Genomic DNA, 20,598 nt, shown 5'->3' with positions numbered 1-20,598 from the left:
TTTTTTTATCCCTATGAAACACATTATTTGAACATAAAATATGTACATATTATCTTAAACTTCTAGATAATTGTTCACAATCCATATAATTATTAGTCTTTCAGCATATACAATATATATATATATATATATATATATATATATATATATTGAATATTTATATAATATAATAAAAAGTTATAATAAATTATATATATAAATATTATATTTGAATTTATAAATTATATTTAAAATATGTATTCATAAATATTTTTAAACATATAAATTATTTATAATAATAATTTATTTTAAAATATTAATATTTAAATCATTAATAATTATGATAAATAAACACTATATTATATAAAAAATAAAAAAAATCTTTATAAATTCTATCATTAAAGAAAAATTCATAAAAATACTTTCACCATGATATTGATTAGTATTTAATATATAAAAATTAATTTAAAATATTAAAAATAATTTACAAACTTTCTAGTTAAAGAAATTTTTTGTAAAATATTTTTATAAAAATTTATATTTAATATATATGGATGTAGAATAAAGTAATAGTTATAAAAAGAATACTTTCAAGCATGGAGCGTTGCTGATTTGGACTTTGAGTTAATGCCGTTGCTCCATTTTAGAATCGAAAAATCACTTTTCTCCCGCTCCTACAAAATCAAATTAATAAATCCCCAAAACAATCGATGCTTCAATTAAGCTAAAGCGAAACCTTTGCTTTCCTCGTTCTCTCTTCAGCAGCGAAGCCGAAGCAAAACACAGTGCACTGCGAACGAATCCAACAAAGATGGCATCAATTCGCGACGCCGATATCCATCTTCGGCTACAGAGCTTGGACGCTTTCGCCGCTTCTCACAGAAACTCCCTTCAATCACTCCGAGCCACCGCACTCGAAACCGCTCGATCTCAATGTAACGTTTTCCACTTCACTAACTTAGGGTTTGCGCTTTTCTTAATCTCTCTCTCTTTCTTCTTTTGCAGCTGAACTTGCGGAGATTAAAGCGAAACTGAGGGAGGCTGAGGATGAATTGGTAAAGGCACTCGCAGGTACTCTTCTTCTATGTCTCTCTTTTTCTCGCTTCGACTCGATTTTTTGTTTTTTTGAGTTTTTTTAGCGGTGCGCTTTGGTTTTCGTGCAGTTAAGACTCGGAGAGAGGCGAAGCGAATGGCTCTGAAAGATGCTATTGATTCTGCGAGGGGAAGAGTTGAAGATCTGAAGACAAGTATTCAGAAGCGGAGAACCGAACAGGAAGAGTGTGCCACGGTTGTTTCGCAACACCGTCTTGGTAACCTTGCAATTGCAATTATTTGTAGCTGTGTACCGTAATTATTGTTCCGTATCAGTTTCTGCAATGCTTGTTAATTTGTTTATTCATTTATTGATCAACATTGCAAAACTAGTCTAATTAGTTTCTAACTGAATTAGCCAAACTCTAACAACTGTTGAGCTATGGAAGGATGTTAAAAAATTAAACGAACTATTTGAGAATTGAGAACCAAAATGAATTATAAAAACGGAACCATTTGTATAAAAAATATTAAACTGAACTGTTTTTTTTTTTTTTTTTTGAAAAAAGGGACCAAACTGATATGGATTTGTTATCGAGTTGTGTATTTTATTATGCCTGCTTTCATATTTAATTAGATATTTTGATATGCACACAATATATAGGCTAATGAGTTGTCCATGATCGTTTGTTTTTGCGGAACATTGAAATATAGCTTATTCTTGATAACTAGAATCTGATGAAGATTGCATTTACTCAAGGCTAAAACACTTGGTCGGTTGGTCCAGTTCAATCATGGAAATTACTGTTAATAGCTTTAAATCATAGTTCATGTTGAGTTTTCCTTTCTTGTGAATTAAAAAAAGAACTTCTTCCAGGAGAGGGATTAACGTGGCCTGAACATTTTATCTGTATATCATTTTTTGCACTTGTTTTTATGAAGGAATATTTTGGACATCTGTTTCTGGCTCTTTTTCCTTTATTTTCATTTCTGTGCTTACAATATTTGAAATTTTGCGTTATGAGAAACACTATGAACTTTTCTAAGCTTCTTTCCCCTCTTCTTTTTTCTTTCATAAAAAGTTTTGGCAGCATCTGAACAGAAATCAAATGAAAGCATTGAACAAGATGAAGTCCAGGAGGCCATATCTTGGTACAATAGGGTTCTTGGTTTTCATGTTGAAGGTGGACATGGTAATTAAAATCAATCCCTTTTGTCATAGAAATGTTCTTTCCAAATTTGATATTCTTATAAGATCTTCTTGTTAGGGGTAAAATTCACCTTCAAGAATATTAATGTAGACAACCCAAATGAGGAGTACTTTTTTACCATCCGTCATGAAGATGACACGTATACATGTAAGCATCATACATGGTTTGGTTTATAATCTTAAAAGTAGACTAATTTGTTTCATCAAATCTGAATTTATTCTGTTTATATTTCAGTGCTAAATTGTGAACCATCTCTCAAAGATATCGATGAGTTGATCCATGAATTAAACAAGACAAATGGTCTATTTAAATTTGTCAGAACAATGAGGAAAAAGTTTCAAGAAGCAGTGGCACAAGGTACAGCTTTAGCTCTTTCTAATGATTCCATTCATGAGATGGGATAGGGGTGGGGTGGGGGAACTGGACCTTTGTTCTGTCCAATTATTATTTGAAGGCTGAAGCTGTGACTACTGAAAACCAGGGCTGAATCAGCTCGTTTTTGTCAATCTGGTAAACTATTTCCCATTAAGCAGATTCATTCAGGTTGAAGTTGGTAATGCTGCAGAGTAGCAGAACATGTCAGGGAAAGGATTCAACCTGGCTCTTATTCATGGCTATAAGTTGTGGCTACTGGCTACCACTAAGCCTTATGGCACCTGTGGTAGTGCCATATTATGATAGTTAAAAAAGTTTATTTCCTTTATTATTAGCTTCTGAAATCACATAATACTTTTTCTTTTCAAAAACTAATTAGAAAAAAAATACATGCTTTGAAGTTATTATCATGATTTGTGATCACCCTTTTAATAATGTTTTGGTAACCTTCCATATTTCTTCATCATTGGTTATTTTTTATGTATTTTATTTATATAAAAATATATTCAAACCTGGACCCTGACTGAGCTTGTATTGTATCCCTTCTTTGGGTTGATGACCCTCTAGTTTTGAAACACTTAAGTGGGGCTTATAATTAATGTCAATTTCTGAATTACTACTGAACAGGCAGTCTATCTATGATAACAAATGAACATCAAGAATCTTCCTTTATTTCTGCATCTGCTCCAGTTTTATCAGAATCAACCATTAGAAGTTATTCTCCAACTGAAAGAAATGAGCATCAAGGTGAACCCACCAAAGTTAATGCACGTCTTCAAAAACAAGTCAATTGGAGAAGGGTAAAATCAGCAATTCTATCTCCTGATTCTGCATCATCTGTCCGTCAATCTCCTCGTTTGAAGGTATGAATCATATTGGTCTTGTATTTATTGAATTTAAATTTATGTTTCAGTACAAGGTGTTACCACAATAGCAGGATTCTCCTTATGAGAATATTTTGTTCAGTTGCTGTGTCGTCTACTTGTCTATTATTCTTTCAACATGTATGTTTGATTGTGAAGTTCCTTATCGCCTTTTTTTTAATATTCTTTTGATGTGACAGACTTGGCTATTAAGCCTAGAGAAAGATGGTTATGGTTACGGCAATTGCTTGACTTTGGCTTTTGCTTTCATTTAAGTGAACCTGAATTGGGGTTAAAGAAGTAACAAACAATATAGAGATACATAACGGCTAACTTGGTTGTCTTCTTGGCAAATTGATTTTATGTTTGAAGTCTTGAACACAACTAATTATATCAAATAGAAACACTACAGCTTTAATTAGGTGCTTTGACTTCACGAGCTTATGCTAAGGATGGATTTTCCTATAACTTGTAGTATAGTGTAAAGAGGGCATTCTGATGAAATAAAACTCTAAGGAGTGTATTTGCCAACCTTAAGAAACTATACAAGTCGGTACGGTAGGACTGATATTAAAATCTTATTTGGTGGTAAACACTGAAAGATTGAAAAAATAGTTTTTGTGTGATTTGCTTAAAGTCTCATCTGGTTTTGAAGAAATCCAATAAAATGTTGGTTTTAAACTAACCAGTTGATATTTCTATTTGAATTAAAAGTTTCCCTCTTTCTCCCCCTCTTTTCATTTTGTCTGAAATTTGAAGACCAAAATTCAAAATAATGCTTAATATTAAACATGATAAAAAAACCAAACTAAATATATTACAAGGTGGACACTCTAACCTGGCTGATGTCTAAAATATATGATACTGGGAATATATGTAGACAATGACAAAAGCTTTACTGTTTACCCCACTAGGTGAGGCCAGCTATATGGATCACATGACGCTATTTGTTGTAAATTCGCCATTCTCTTATGCGACCAATTCTCACACAGAAAAAAAGTGAGGCATTATTTTAAAAATATTTATATTAAGGTTAACCTTTCTAAAAGTTAAAAAAAATAATATTAGTGTGCATTTATTCATAAGGACGTGTCAACTCAAATACTTGAGTTGTATGGATGTGTCGGCTTAAGTGTCCAAGCCAACACCTATTGTCTGACAGTGTTGAGGAGGTATTGGTGTTGGAAACAGTTTTGATGTCATGACACTTCAAACGAGAGTTGTCTCTGCTTCATAGGTTTTAACCAGTTTTGTGTTTCCAAGGCACTCACTTGATGCTAGTGACTTGGTTTGTGCTGTAAGGGACAAGGATAATTTTAGCACCTTTGATATATTGCTTAGCTTTCCTTTTTGATCTACATTTGATCGTGCATCACCTGATTTGTTGTGCCACCTATATTATGTTAGTTTTTGGATCTGTTCCAGATTTGATACAAATCATACAATTATCATTCTGGGAATATGATTTTGGAGGCAGATCATTTACAGGAAGAGACTTAATAAACTTTATGTCCATTGTGTCCTTAATGCTACTCATCCTTTTCAAGTTTTGATTGAAAGGATTCTGAGTGCCAAAAAAACAAAACATTCTGCAGTTGCAGAATGTAAATACTCTGACAGCATATCAGCTGGGCTTGATAAGTCAGTATTTTAGATATTGGTAAGATTGTATTGCATGACCACAGTTTGTTTGAGGTTTGGTCCTTGCATTCTTGTGTACTGCAGACAGTGCATCAGATGCAGGATCACCATCATTTATTTGTTTAAGAACTTGTGTGGCAGAATTTCTAGATGATGTAATCACAGAAAATTGTATGTAATTACTTCATATATATATATATATATATATATATATATGTAATGTGTATGTAAGATCAGTTATGCCGAGGTTTAATGTATGGCAGGCCAGGAAATGAAGCGGTGTGGATGATGCTTGTCACCTCATTTTGATGAGACATGCTAATTCATGTGGGGCATTACTCATGACTCTGATTGCTAACAAATTGACATGTAAGTTAAGACAGACCCAGATTTTGATTGCTAGCAAATTGACATGTAAATTAAGACATACCCAGGTTCTGGATGTCTGAACCTATATATAATAGACCAGAAGATCCCTACATTTTTCATGTGTGGTCCGTGTGATATTTGTGTGTATTTATTTTTTCCCCCATTGTTGATATACTAAACATCCAGTCATTATTTCGCTGATATCTTATTTTTGGCATTGTAAATGAAGTATTATATTGGTATTTGGGAAATGGATCTGTACGATCCTTTAATTTATTTTATCTTCTCTCGGTTTCTAAATTTGCATTTCGATCACGTGGATGAAGTCTGAAGTGCAGGAATGGCATACCCATTTAGCTGGTGGATTTTTTTTCTCGTTTCTGTCGTGTTGACTTGGCTACTAGCCTGTTAATATCTAAAATCCTGATCACTGGGAAGCACCTGACTTAAAAAGAAAAAACAAGTTGCTGGAATGATGTCCACCTATACGCCAGTTTTGATCAGTCATAGATGCTTTTGCAAGCAGTAAATATAATAATTTTCCTTTAAGTTGAGGGCTGATTGACAATTATAGGATATTTTTTAAAATTAATTATGTAAATGAGGTTGTTTTGAAACTATTTATACCTTTGAGATAGTTTATTACAGGGTCGCTATGAGCAATAACGATACTAGTGTCACGTGTATGTTTTTTTTTTATTAGGACGACTTGAATTTAGTCATGTATAAGTCGTTACCCGTTGTAACGACTTTAATAGTGTAGTTATTAGTTGTTTCAACATTTAAAATGACTCAATTTTATAAAAAATAATTTTTTTTCTCATAAAAATAAAAAAATATATTTATTTTAAGAGTTGAACTTTTAAATTTTTTTAATAATTTAACAAAAAAATAAGATTTTTTAAAAATAACCCAGAATAGTCCAATCAATTAAAAATAAATTAATAGTATATTTTAAGATAACTTTAAATAAAAATAATTGAGATTAGAAAAAACTCTGTTTATAAAGAAAAGTTTTTTTAAAAAATGAAGAAAAAAAACTATGAAAAAAAAGGTGCTAAAAAAAAGAAGAGAAAAAAAAAAGATGAGCCATAGAAGAAAAACAAAATGAAAAAGAAAAATTTACAAAATTTTAAAAGCATTAAACAAATATTGTTAAAATACATCTAGAGAAGAAAAAAAAATATAAAAGAAAAAAATAAGTGGGAAAAAATGTAAAAAAATGCAAAAGAAAAATAATGAATTACAAAATAATTTTAAAAAAAATTGGTAAAATAAATTTGTAGAGAAAAAAAACCCAATGACCCAAAAAAATGAAAAATTTGGAAAAAAAAAAATTGAGCTCGTTATGAGCCATAGCGACTCTAGGTAGTCCAAAAAAAATGAAAAAATTTTATAAAAAAAATTGAGGTTGCTATGGTGTCATTCTTATCGCAAAAAACACCCAATAAAAATTTGACATGGGACATCGTAACAGTAAAAAAAACTTACCATAAAATAATTTAAAAACATTAATATTTTTACATATTATTTTTTCAAATTATATTACCTTCATTTTTAAAGGCTAAATACCTAATTTGGTCCCTCATAATAATTAAAAATTTTAATTTGATCCCACTTTATTTTTTGGTTTCAATTTAGTTTCTAATAATTTAAAAACACATCAATGTGGGACTTCCGTCCAAATTTCACAAACGGTGTTAAATGTGGACGACGTGAATGCCACGTAGATGCATAGGTGACAAGGTTTTCTTCTTCTTCTTCGTTAATGGTCCCATACGTATGTCATGTGTTAATTTTGCATCTGGAACGACCCGTTCTCAAACTAGAACGACCCGTTCTACTTGCACTCGTTGTGTGATAATTGTGCATTTGGAACGGGCCGTTCCAGATGGTTTAAGAACGAGCCGTTCTAGATGCATTAAAGAAGGAGGAGGAAACCTTGTACGTGACATCCACGTCATGCACATTTAGCACCATTTGTGGAATTTAGATAGAAGTCTCATATTGACATAGTTTTAAATTATTCGAGACTAAATTGAAACAAAAAATAAAGTGAGACCAAATTGAAAATTTTAATTATTGTGAGGAACCAAATTAAACACTTAGCCTTTTTTAAAATTATATTTATTTCTTTTTTCGAATTATATTACCTTCATTTTTTAAAATATAAATTAATATTTTAAAAACATTAATAGATTTACATATTATATAAATAAAATTTTAAAAAACAAATAGATCGCTACGGAGCATAGCAACATTACATTTCATATTTTTAATTAATATTTATAAAATAATTTTTTTATTTAATAATATATGAAAATTTTATATTTTATTGCTAGGAAAAAAATTGTTATTTTATTATATTTATATATACAATAATATATATATATATATATATATATATATATTATAATTATATTTCTTATATTAAATAATTCAATTTAAAAATTAATTTATTCTTTCTTCATTTTTTAACGATTTACGTTAGTTTTAATTAAATAAATTTAATTTTTTAAAAAACTTTATATGCTAAGTATTTAAATAAATTAATTTTATTAAAAAATTTATTAATTGAAGTTGCTGTAATTTATAGCGACTTTATTTAAATTTATTTTTTAAGAAATTTTTTTTGGCATTATAGCTACGGTATTATATTTAATTAATATTTTAAAAATAAATTTATTATTTAATAATTTAAAAAAAAATTAGTTTGCTACTAAGAAAAAACTTTATTCACCTTTATATATATATATATATATATATTAATAATTATATTTCTTACATTAAATAATTCAATTAAAAGATAAATTTATTTTTTCTTTATTTTTTAACAATATATGATAGTTTTAAAAATTATTCGAGTTGAGGGCTTGAGCTTCTATGATTCCTATATTGTTGCTTTTGTGCCGGCCATCTTATTTTTTTTAACATAAAAATGTTATATGTTAAAAATTTAAATAAACTAATTTTAAAAAATAATAAATAATTGGTATCGTTACATATTATAGCGACTGCATTTATTTATAAAAAAATTTATATGTTATTAAAAAATAATTAAATTAATTAATTTTTAAAAAAAAATATTATATACTAAAATTTTAAATAAATTATTTTATTAAAAAATAATTAATTGGCGTCATTATAGTTTGTAACAACTTTATTAAATTTTTTTTTTTTAAAATTCTCAACCGAAGTCATTGTGTGTCGTTAGTAGTTATAACGACTTTAGTTGAAGCGCTACCGGCTGTGGCGACTTTTATACCGTGACTTTCATAGCTTCTAAAAAAAAGAAAAAATACACGTGGCATTAGTGTCGCTATATATGACTCATAGCGACACTGTCTAAAAGACGTAAATAGTTTCAGAACAACCCCATTTACATAATTAGGAAATTTTTACTTAAATAATATTTTTTTTAAAAAAAATTACAAAAATATCAACTGTGCAGGTTTATTTACCAACTTAGAACTGTTTACTGTTCATGCTCAGAATTCGGTTCCCGGGGAACCGAATTCTGAGCTTCAAAATCTTATTTTTTTTGTTTTTTCAACTCAGAATTCGGTTCCCGGGGAACCGAATTCTGAGTTACTTTAAATTTTTTTTTTTTTCGTGTTTCTGGCCCATTTTGGGCAAATTTTGGAAGTGGAACGGCCCGTTCCGGAAGCAGAACGGGACGTTTTGCTTAAAGACACAGAGGCCTTTTTTTTAAATTAAAACGGGCCCAGAACGGCCCGTTCCAGAGTAAAAATTTTAACATGTTTTTGAATCTGGAACGGCCATGCAACGGCCCGTTCCGGTGGACGTTTTCAGGAAGTAGACCTTGGTTTGGAACGGGCCGTTCTGGTTTTGGAACGGCCCGTTCTGGGCAAAAAGTAAAAAGAAGATTAAATTTTTTATTTTTTTTAAAATAAAAATAATAAAATTAACATAAAAATTATAATAATATCAATTAATCAGGATTCATGAAATAATATTTAATATTAATGTTTAGAAGTTAAGAAACATTTAATATCAGCTATAAATAATATATTTAGACAATCACTTAAGATAATATCTGTCGTTTAAAACGTACAATTATCCCTGAATTATAGGGAATATATTCTCTCCGACTATAATTATCGGATAAAATTTTAACTATTCAATCAATTTTATTAAAATAATATATTTAGACAATCACTTAAGATAATATCTTGCGTTTAAAACGTACAATTATCCCTGAACTATAGGAAATATATTCTCTCCGACTATAATTATCGGATAAAATTTTAACTATTCAATCAATTTTATTAAAATAATATATTTAGACAATCACTTAAGATAATATCTTGCGTGTAAAACGTACAATTATCCCTGAACTATAAGGAATATATTCTCTCCGACTATAATTATCGGATAAAATTTTAACTATTCAATCAATTTTATTAAAATAATATATTTAGACAATCACTTAATATCATAGTTTTAAAAATCGGACCGGTCATCGAACCGGTTAAGGTACTGGATCAGTGGGTCAAAGGTTGAACCGGTGGGTCACTAGTTGAACCGCATGACTCAATTTTATTTATTTTTATTAAAAAGTATTCATATTAAATATATTTTATACTTATAAATTTTAATAAATTCATATCTTATTTTAAATTTCAATTTTTCTATCTTATTTAAAATTATTTTTATTTTTATTTTGTAAAAAGATACATAAAAAATTACATGTTAAACGGTATATTAATACAAATTAAAAATATAAATAATATGTACATATATAATATGCTTGCAATTAATATCAGAAAATAATATATGTAATATTTACATAGATATTGCATTATTAAATATATAATTTAAAATTAATAATATACTATAAAAGTTATTTAAGTTGTATATATTGCAAACAAATATATTAGAACAAGTAGTCATTGTTATATTTAATAAGACTCCTTGCTTTTTCATTAAGAGATTCAATTTTCATTATTATTTTTGTGATTTATGATTCCTTAAAAAAATTAAATAAAAAAAGTGGTTGAACCGGAAAATTGACCGGTTCAATCCGGTTTGAAACGGGTCGATTGCATAATCGATCCAACTTCAGATTCGGACCGGCTGGACCACCGGTTCCCGGTCCAACCGGTCCAACCGGTCCGACCGGCCGGGTCGGTCCGGGTTTTAAAACACTGCTTAAGATAATATCTTGCGTTTAAAACGTACAATTATCCCTAAACTATAGGGAATATATTCTCACCGACTATAATTATCGGATAAAATTTTAACTATTCAATCAATTTTATTAAAATAATATATTTAAACAATCACTTAAGATAATATCTTGTGTTTAAAACGTACAATTATCCCTGAACTATAGGGAATATATTCTCTCCGACAATATAATTATCGGATAAAATTTTAACTATTCAATCAATTTTATTAAAATAATATATTTAAACAATCACTTAAGATAATATCTTGCGCTTAAAACGTACAATTATCCCTGAACTATAGGGAATATATTATCGCCAACAATATAATTATCGGATAAAATTTTAACTATTCAATCAATTTTATTAAAATAATATATTTTGTTATAAATTAAATTTAAAAAATTAAGGTCAAATTATCACATTTCACTATCAAATTGAATTCTGATTAATTGATATTATTATAATTTTTGTTAACTTTATTATTATTATTTTTAAATAAAAAATAAAAAATTTAATCTTTTTTTACTGTTTGCTCAGAACGGGCCGTTCCAAAACCAGAACGGCCCGTTCCAAACCAAGGTTTACTTCCTGAAAACGTCCTCCGGAACGGGCCGTTCCATGGACGTTCCAGATTCAAAAACATGTTAAAATTTTGCCTCTGGAACGGGCCGTTCTGGGCCCATTTTAATTTAAAAAAAAAGGCCTGTGTGTCTTTAAGCAGAACGGCCCGTTCCACTTCCAAAATTTGCCCAAAATGGGCCAGAAACACGAAAAAAAAAAATTTAAAGTAACTCAGAATTCGGTTCCCCGGAAACCGAATTCTGAGTTGAAAAAACAAAAAAAAATAAGATTTTGAAGCTCAGAATTCGGTTCCCCGGGAACTGAAGGGAACCGAATTCTGAGCATGAACAGTAAACAGTTCTACATTGGTAAATAAACTTGCACAGTTGATACTTTTGTAATTTTTTTTAAAAAAAAATATTATTTAAGTAAAAATTTCACATAATTAGTTTTAATAATTATCCTCCAATGGTGGATCAGCCTAAGTTGAGAGTTAGACAGTTACTGATTACTGTCTTGGCTTTCATTGGCTTTATAGAGCAGATCAACTATCGCTTTGTTAATTCTTGGAGATTTTATGTTTTATTGCTCTTTTATTTAAACATATTATCAAAATTGGAGTTACACAGGACAGGAAATGGGGTTACTAATAGTAAAGCCCCACGATTATGATGTCGTTTTAGGTGCCTTTTAAGACTCAAATCTTGAGTTGAGCCTGCAGCTTAACGTTAAAGAATAACCTAATTATACACGGAGTCTTGAAATGGAGAAGAAATGCTTCAGATTGTTGCTTGACGTAGTCGTTTCTGAAGCAATGCATGGGTGTTGTTCCATAGCTTTTGTGCTTCCGATTCGTCTTTTGCCAGTCTTGAGCAGTGACTCTCATTGCAGTCAGCAAAGTATTTTCCACTGATCCCTCGTGTTTTTGGGCTCAGAGCAACATAGCACGTAGTTGATGCTCCCTGCGGACACGCATTGACATAATTATACCCTTCGTAATGGAAAATATTTCATTACTAGTTTACAATTCTACAAATCACGTTATTTGATTTGATATCCATAATAAAGTGTATTGAACCTAACGCGTTTGTTTACACACCTGTGATGTCGTTTTGAGTAACTTTGATGCGATAAAAAATAAGGAATCTGCGTGGAAATTTTACGAATTCTTAGTAGATGGAATCTTTGACTAAATGATATTGGCAATTTGGCATTTTACCTACCCGTTATTAAGCCCTTATGAGCTCTAATAATTCCTGTCTTCACAATGCCTGGATGTACTGCATTTATAGTTACTCTTGCATTTCTTGCCTGTAATTACATTACAATTTTGTGAATTTTTAAGTGGGTCATACAAAAACATGATAATCGCCTTTAACAAGAGATAATAAGTGCAATAAAGTTTTGGGTTGTTTCTCATTCTAACCTTGAGTTGCTTGGCTATTTCCTTCGCATGCAAAATATTTGCCAATTTTGACTGAGCATAAGCGCGTGTGCCATTGTATCTGCGATGGATATCAGAGAGGAATACAATGGTGTATCCAAATCGTAAGGCAATCATAATCGTTGTAATTTTGCAGAGAACAAGAAAGTTGTACCTTTTTCCACTGAGTATGTCGTTGAAACGAAAACCATCTTTCTTCACCCAGCTATGAATCACAGAAGAAACATTTATTATCCTTCCTTGAATACCTGTCTTCTCTGCCGTCTCTATCATTTTGTCTAATAAGATTTCTGTTAACAAGAAATGACCTGCAATAGGAAAGAAAAAACATTAAAATTTAATAAACTACTCTTTATTTTTTTATTCATTGCAATTACAATAACCACATCAAAGTTCTAATGTATATTATCTCAACTCTACCACCACTAAATCGATCCTAATGATTTCTTTATTTTTAAATATCTTAATTATTTCGTTCAATTTTACTAATTAGTTAGAATTATAATTACGGCAACAATTTCTCAAGGATAAGAATGGTTGTAAGAGTTGAATGGTATGGATGTGATCTTACGTTCAAATCCTTTTTCAAAAAAAAAAACTTTGTTTTCGTTTTTGTAATTTCTACCAATAAGAAGTCAAGAAAAGTAACAGATTCAAATCATTAAACCTCCTTTCTTCTCTCAGCACAAAAAAATAAATAAATAACTAGTTCCAGTGATAAATTCTTGATTGTTTCCCAATGGAGATACCTGTGTTCTATACTAAAAAAAAATAGTAATTTTATTTTTTTAAAACAGTAAAACAATATTTTTAGTTAAATACCTACCAAAAAAATGAAATTTTCATTAATTTATAGATATACAATGGAAGGAAAAAATGGAAACAGTCAATTTGATTCCAAAATGAAAAGCATTGCACTTTAGAAACGGGCCACTAGGGGCTTTGGACGTTGAGCCCATAAAGAATAACGCATGCCTAGTGCTCAGTGTTTGTGGACCAAAATGAGGCCCTAAAGTGCTGTATGACCTTTATCCATGTTATGGTCGTGGACCCTAACGGAGCCTAAAAGTATTGACGATTGTATATTTTAAGTTTTTGGTGGGGGACCTTAAACGAACCAACTTCTTTTATATGTGATGATGCAAACTTTTTATCTGCAATTAAAAGAAGAATGTTAAAGTAAAAACAATGACAAGGATCTGTCTCTGGTGCAGATTACAGTGAAAAGCACCTCGTTCAATATTTTAACCAAGTTTAGGTTACCTCACTTGAACTTTTTTATGTTAAAACAAAAATAAAACCAACCTATACAATTTTAAGATGGTGGATTATATGAGTAACACGATAGCTTAATAATAATGAAATAGTGACGACAATTTAAAATTATTTTGGAATATTTTATTGTTTTATCCTTCTGAATCAACACCGTCTTCTAATATTAAATGTTTTTCATAGTTTGTGTGACTGTGTCTTATATTAAGGAACTCAGAAAACGAGCAGCATCCACATTCAAAGATTTAACAGTGATTTCAACATTATTGTAAACACTAAGAAAAGAGCAAGAATCAGAAAAGTACGTACCCAAGTAATTTGTAGCAAATGTCATCTCAATTTTATCTTCAGAGAACTCCAAGTTTTGAGAAAATATCCCTGCATTGTTTCTGTAAAATTAATTTATTCTATATATTAGTCAATATACCATGTAAAATATGAATGGCTTTGTTCTAGTTCTTTTGTTTCACAATGATAACCATGATGACTATAAAATGAAAAGGTGGAACAACATGATGATCGATAAAACTTACATGAGAATGTTAAGGGGAAGTTCTAAAGCTAAGAACTCGGAGCAAAATCTCTGTACAGAACCAAAAGAGCTAAGATCAATCTCCAACAGAACAATCTCAGCGTTTGGATTTTCCTTTTGTATGTTCTTTTTCACTTCTCTGGCCTTCTTCAAGTCCCTCGCCGCAATCACAACTCTCACTCCTCTCTTTGCTAGCACCCTAGCCGTTTCAGCTCCAATACCTGAACTCGCTCCTTCAATTATAAATTCAATATCATTAAACATCACGTGCTCTAGTTGACGAATATAATATAAAGAGTTAAGATTTTGTCATTCTTAGATGAGGGTAAATTATAAAACGAGGGTATCTTTTTTGCATGTGAAAAAGGAGATATGATCTAGATTATGAGTTTATGGAGTATGTAGTGTATATGAATGTTCATGTGATGTGAAGGTTTGAAACTTAATCCCTCACCTTCCTCAATGCCAAAAAGCAAAAATCAATCATAAGGAAATTAATTAACCACCGTACAATTGCTATAAAATTTTGGATGAAGATTAAATTAAAATCTGTGTTACTCTCTTTGAAAAAGACAAAAATAGGGAGAACTAAGAATTAATTAAGTTGAAATGAATATATAAAATAGGAAAGTGTGAACAATATATATATATGGTGCTTCAAGAATCACCAAAACCTAGCAGCACAGCCATATATATGCATACTCATGAATCCCTTTCAAGAGAAACACATTCACTAAAAAAAGAAATTAGTGAAAAACTAAAATAGAAAAAGGACAACCTTGGTTAGTAGTAATATGTAGATGACAATTTCGGAGTCTGTTTGAGTTCAGGTTTAGATAAGTTTTTAAGAACTTCTCTTTTGAATAAAGAACATTTTTTTGATAGAGAAACTCTTAGAACTTAAGAGTAGTCAAGTTTGTATTCAAACATATTTTTAATCAAAAATAATATCAGAGGAAGTGGAGGGTGATAATTAAGCTTGGTTTTCATGGTTGGTTTTACTCCCTAGCTAACCTTTAGAAGCTATATCTTGAGACTTACCAGTGATGAGAGCAGTTAGACCAGGAGGAAGGAAGCGAGAACTTTCATCAGTAACTTGTTCAGCGGTTGAATTTGAGCCAAAGCCACTAGGGCCAGCCATTCCTGCTAAGTATCTTAGTGTTGCTTTCATGAGTTTGCTTTAGAATGTTGCAAGGACATTCAAATGGCTTTTGAAGGTGAGACTGCAAACACATGCAGCAGCTTTTTATATATAGTTAGTTATATTCATGTATATACCAACCTAGCTACCTAATAAGTTGTCTCTCAGAAGATTGGAACCTTGCAACTATGTTTAGTGAAATCATTGGTTGAGACAATTACACCTATACGCGATGGTCCACAAACTACGTGATTAAAACCTATTAAATCGGTTTACCATATCAATATTATTATTTCCTTTTTATTTTTAGCTTTTCATTTTTTTTTCTTTTCTGATATAATTGATGTTTGTCCTTATTACTATATGACTTGCATATTTCAGTTGTATGCGGTCACTGATTTGATATTTTTCTTATAGAATTTGAGAGCATAATTATGCTTCTTTACCAAGAAAAAAGTGCATAATAATACTTAATTAAGGTAACCATAAATCATTATTTGAAGATTACCACTGAAGTTATAAAACTAAATGCCCCTCTCTTTTTTCACCTTTTTTTTGTGGTAATCAATTTGTGTGGATCCAATTTGCTGTACTTTGTAATTTCATTTTAAAACATCATCCTATCACCTTGTCATCTTTTCAAAGAATTGAAGTCAAGTTTCTGACCTTATCCCTCTGTCATCTTTCCATATATTTGACGGTAAGATTTTTTTTTTTTTTTGAAGTTAGAGAGAGGGGGTGTTGGAACTAACAGAAATTCTCACACTAGTTAAACAAGAAATGTAAGGAGAAGAAAAGCTTGAGTGCCAAAGTTTAATTGTCTTAGATTTGGGGACAAAGAAGCAACTCAAACGCAATCCCACTAAAAGCAGATCACTTAGTCCACCACAATTCAAAAATTCATGAACCACTTGATAAATTCAAGACCTAAAGGGGAAAAGAAAAACTTAGTGAGGAAGACCCACCCAAACAAATATTATCTTAACTTGTGAGTGAGAAAGACCCATCCAAATAATTAATACTTGAATTACTGTGAGCAGACCTAGATAAAAGTTGGCGATTTAGGAAAACAAAACTCAAATGACAAAGGTTTAATTATCAAATAATTATATTGCAAGTCATGTGTCCCTAAAATGTATTCATTTAAAATTAATAGACACAAATTAATTAATCATGATATGGATTATTTTAACTTAATCAGTGATCTTGAATTTAAATTTTAGATATATAATTATGTTAAATATTTAAAAATATATTATTATTTTATTATAGTTTTATTTGATTTGAATATAATTGTCTTTGATAAAGAATACATATGATTTATTTTATAAAATAAGATAAAAAGTATATAATCATTATGAAAAATCAAGATAAATGTTGCAAGCCTATTACTTAAAAAAGAGAAGGAAAAAAAACCAAGAAGAAGAAAAGATCCAAATAAATGTTGCAAACCTCAAGTTTAGAGAAAAGAAAAGAAAAAAAACATGTTCAAAGTTGTGGCTAGATCACAATTTTCAAAAAGGGGGCTGGAGTTAAGTTATATCCCAGTAACAAATGTAGTTGTGAAATCATATCACCACCAGAAAATGGGTTGTTATCTTAGTGACAGAAATTAAAGTCATCTCTAAGAACCTTTAGCCATAATTATTGGTTGAAAAGACAAAGCAAGAGGAAGAAAAGTCTCCGTTATTTTAAACAAAACATATCCTATGGGAAAATAAACAGCTTACGTATATCAATTGAAATTTGAGAATAATAAAAGCGACCACCTATGAGACTACTTTCAAACATAATGAAGAAATGACTGAAAACGCTGTTTTTTGACATAACTGAAAGGGCAAACATAAATAGACAAGATTCTCTAGCCATGGCTTTGCCTAACTTCTTGTTCAAAGGCCGTTTGACGTTTAATTTTTTATTTTTTATTTTTTTTATAATCAACAAAATAAAAATGCATTTTCATATCCACTCACATTTTCCTCCAATAATGGTATATAATTGTTATTAATTTTAAACTTCAGCTAAATAGGAATGGTCCTCTCACAAAAAAATTAAGAGAGCTAAATAGGAATGGTAATATATATATATATATATATATATATATATATATATATATGTATTTTTATGTGTGTATATATTTTTTGTTTAATAATAATGTATAATTTCTTCACACAAGAATGATCGTTATTATAAAAATATGATGATATTCTAATCATAACTCCATATTCAAGTTAGAAATCAAATTTTCATTCTCCAACACAAATACTAATTGTACTTATGATAACAAATTTGATTATATGTGTATATTGCCACAAAAGAGTATACATTTTATTGTGATTCTAATATGTTCTCACTACTAAATTTAACATCTTTAACAACATTTATCTACTTACATTTATTAAAATGTTATTATAGATTAAATTAATAAGTTATTGCAACATTTTTTAAAAAAATATTATTATAGATAGAATAACATTTTTTTTATCTCAATGTTGTTCTTTATAATTGGCTTTCAAAATTTAATCTTACACCAAGTAAAAGAATAGCATATAAAAAAAAATATATTTTTCCTACATTTATTATTTTTTTAAATTGAAGTTTAACAGCAAGTAAAAGAATAATACATGAAAAATATATATACTCATATAGTGAAACTTAAGATAAATGAATTTTGCTATGTGATATAAATTTTATAATGACTATTATGATATCTTTTTTTGTTAAAAAGAAAAACTTATAATGTTCTAAATTTTAAAGGACTTAGTAAACAAAAATTATAAAATATAAGCAATAATACAATCAAATTATTATTTTATAAAATTTACAAAAATTTAACAACATTATTAAAATATTATAGAATATCACTTTGATAATATTTTTAAAAATATTGTTATTAATATATGAAATGTTGTTAAAAATCTTTAATAACTTTATCTTAAAAAATATTAATAATATTTATTCATAATTTAACAATATTTTTTTTAATATCGTTAAAAACACATTTTATTGTAGTATCTATATAATACACAAGAACTCAAAATTAATTTGTATGTGTACATACATGTTCTGATCCTAGCTAGTACGTATGTGACTTTGAGCATTTCTACTAATAATATATAGTCAAAATATAAAAAACCTTTGGTTAAAAGTGACCCCTGCTTTGTAATTTCATGATGATGCATGCATGCACTGATATATATGCAGGCATATGAATGTTGTCCTAACACGTGTGCATCTAGAAAAACCAATGATATCATGTAGCATGCAATGTAAGTTTTTGATAATTCAAATTGTTACCACAAATGAGAAAGGAATCATGAAAGCATAGAGAGACAGAGAGACACATAGGAGTTGCAGACAAAGATGCTTTTGCTGCGTGCCACTCACTTCTCTTTTGTCCAATATTTTTGTTCAGCCATCCAATGTAGGGTTAAAAGATAGGCACTGAGGTTGACCTTTGAACAAGGGAAGTGGTGAAATAGCAAGTATGGGTTGTGTGTAGGGTCCCATTGTGTTTCCCAACTCACCAACACCATCTCATCAACCTGCCACACCTCTTACAAACACTACTCATACTCTTGTTCTTTCACATGTGGCACCTTCTTCATTCTTCATGTGCATCATGGCTAGTCCCCAGAGAAAAAGTGTACGTGTTAGGTTAAACTTTTAATATATATTCATATGTGTGCATATATAATATGGCATGATCATATACTACATGCATATCCGGAACTAGATATATATGCTTCAAGGACACTAATCTCCTTCAATTCCCATCATTCAAAAGCTAAAGTGGGTTTGCACTCTCACACCCTCTACCCTAAAAAGAGCTAATAAGCTGACAATTATGACCTGTACGTAACTTCTTGTTTTAGCCAAGTAAATTGGTGCATGTGTGGTTGTTGGGAGATGAAATCTTACTAGAAATCACTCTGGATTCCACGATTAATAAATATTTGGTACCAATCAATTATATAATTAATTAATACAAAATATTTATTGATTTTGTCGGTCACAGATTTTTATAAAAAAGTCAGACTGATTTCTAGCTATATATACATGCATGAGATTGAAACATATGTGACTAAATAATGAAAAAAGTTGAAATATTAGAATTGACTTGATGGTAAAGGTTTGTGTAATATGAATTAAGTTATAATTTTGTTGTCACTATTGTACATACAAAATCAATGAAAAACATTGAAATATAAATTAAACTGCATTATATCGTCGTGGAACGAACTTTTTGGCAATTAAAAAGGCATATATTTTTTTTTATGCATATTAAAGATACATATATATTAAATAATTCAAACATTGATCATTATGTTTTGCGTGGAAGTGCAAAAGAGTAAAAGTAATTTTTTTATGTAAAAAAAAAGTAATGTCTTTTTTTTTTTTTAAAGCTTTTAATATTTAGAAGTCACTTTAAACCAATTCGAGTAAAATCAATTAGGTAGAACCATTTAAGGAGCGAAATTCTTCCTTTATTTCTTTTCATTTGCTTAATCAGCTAAGAATTAAAATCAAGTTTTTTTATTTATTTTTATTTTCATTTTTATTTATATTTATTTTTTGATATTATTATTATTATTATTATTATTATTATTATTATTATTATTATTATTATAACTTTCAGCAAATGTGATGGTCTTAATTTCTTGTGTATCTCATAGATAGTTTAAAAAAATTCATAAACTAACTTGGATTATGGGTGTAATTCTGATTGTATTAATTATATATGTCTTTTTTTTTTTTAGAAACTAGTTATTCCTTATGTCGAAACAGAATTGGTTATTATATTGGATAGTAAAGATTAATAAATATACATATTTCTTTCCAATTTCTACTCTACTTGATTGTCAATTTTAATAAGCACCAAAGCAAATAATATTTTGGATATAGTGATCTTACTGTCGAAATATTTGTGTCTCGGACAACTCTTGTTATTATTTAATCTTGATTAGATAATTTGTTTTGATATAC

General features: G+C 29.3%; 2 protein-coding genes across 2 annotated transcripts; one reads left to right on the top strand and one right to left on the bottom strand.

Moving 5' to 3' along the window:
• Positions 1–607: 607 nt before the first annotated feature.
• On the top strand, positions 608–5,746 carry LOC109807650 (kinetochore protein). Its single transcript, XM_020370225.3, has 8 exons — positions 608–914; positions 985–1,050; positions 1,143–1,289; positions 2,094–2,204; positions 2,280–2,369; positions 2,457–2,579; positions 3,225–3,460; positions 5,365–5,746. Exons 1-8 carry the CDS (start codon positions 791–793, stop codon positions 5,374–5,376), a joined length of 909 nt encoding a protein of 302 aa, XP_020225814.1. The 5' UTR covers positions 608–790; the 3' UTR covers positions 5,377–5,746.
• A 6,105-nt stretch (positions 5,747–11,851) lies between these two features.
• Positions 11,852–15,802, bottom strand: LOC109809382 (short-chain dehydrogenase TIC 32 B, chloroplastic). The gene is made up of 8 exons (XM_020372676.3): positions 15,513–15,802; positions 14,473–14,704; positions 14,249–14,328; positions 12,822–12,975; positions 12,650–12,728; positions 12,447–12,534; positions 12,323–12,369; positions 11,852–12,185 (listed from the first exon to the last, which is right to left on the bottom strand). The coding sequence occupies exons 1-8, from the start codon at positions 15,640–15,642 to the stop codon at positions 12,003–12,005; spliced, it is 993 nt and encodes a 330-aa protein (XP_020228265.2). The 5' UTR covers positions 15,643–15,802; the 3' UTR covers positions 11,852–12,002.
• Between the last annotated feature and the right edge of the window lie 4,796 nt (positions 15,803–20,598).

This window comes from Cajanus cajan, chromosome 6 (assembly GCF_000230855.2).
Source record: "Cajanus cajan strain Asha chromosome 6, NIPB_CcT2T_4, whole genome shotgun sequence".
Classification (NCBI taxonomy): domain Eukaryota; kingdom Viridiplantae; phylum Streptophyta; class Magnoliopsida; order Fabales; family Fabaceae; genus Cajanus; species Cajanus cajan.
This window is presented reverse-complemented; position numbering and strand designations above follow the sequence as displayed.

Bases quoted from the DNA above. Each gene is read 5' to 3' on its own strand.
- LOC109807650 (XM_020370225.3), top strand. From the start codon at position 791: ATGGCATCAATTCGCGACGCCGATATCCATCTTCGGCTACAGAGCTTG. The intron at 1,290-2,093 runs GTAACCTTGCAA...TTTCATAAAAAG, and splicing joins TGTTTCGCAACACCGTCTTG to TTTTGGCAGCATCTGAACAG. The intron at 2,370-2,456 runs GTAAGCATCATA...TTTATATTTCAG, and splicing joins TGAAGATGACACGTATACAT to TGCTAAATTGTGAACCATCT.
- LOC109809382 (XM_020372676.3), bottom strand. From the start codon at position 15,642: ATGAAAGCAACACTAAGATACTTAGCAGGAATGGCTGGCCCTAGTGGC. The intron at 14,705-15,512 runs GTAAGTCTCAAG...TTATAATTGAAG, and splicing joins TCTAACTGCTCTCATCACTG to GAGCGAGTTCAGGTATTGGA. The intron at 12,729-12,821 runs GTACAACTTTCT...TATCCATCGCAG, and splicing joins GACATACTCAGTGGAAAAAG to ATACAATGGCACACGCGCTT.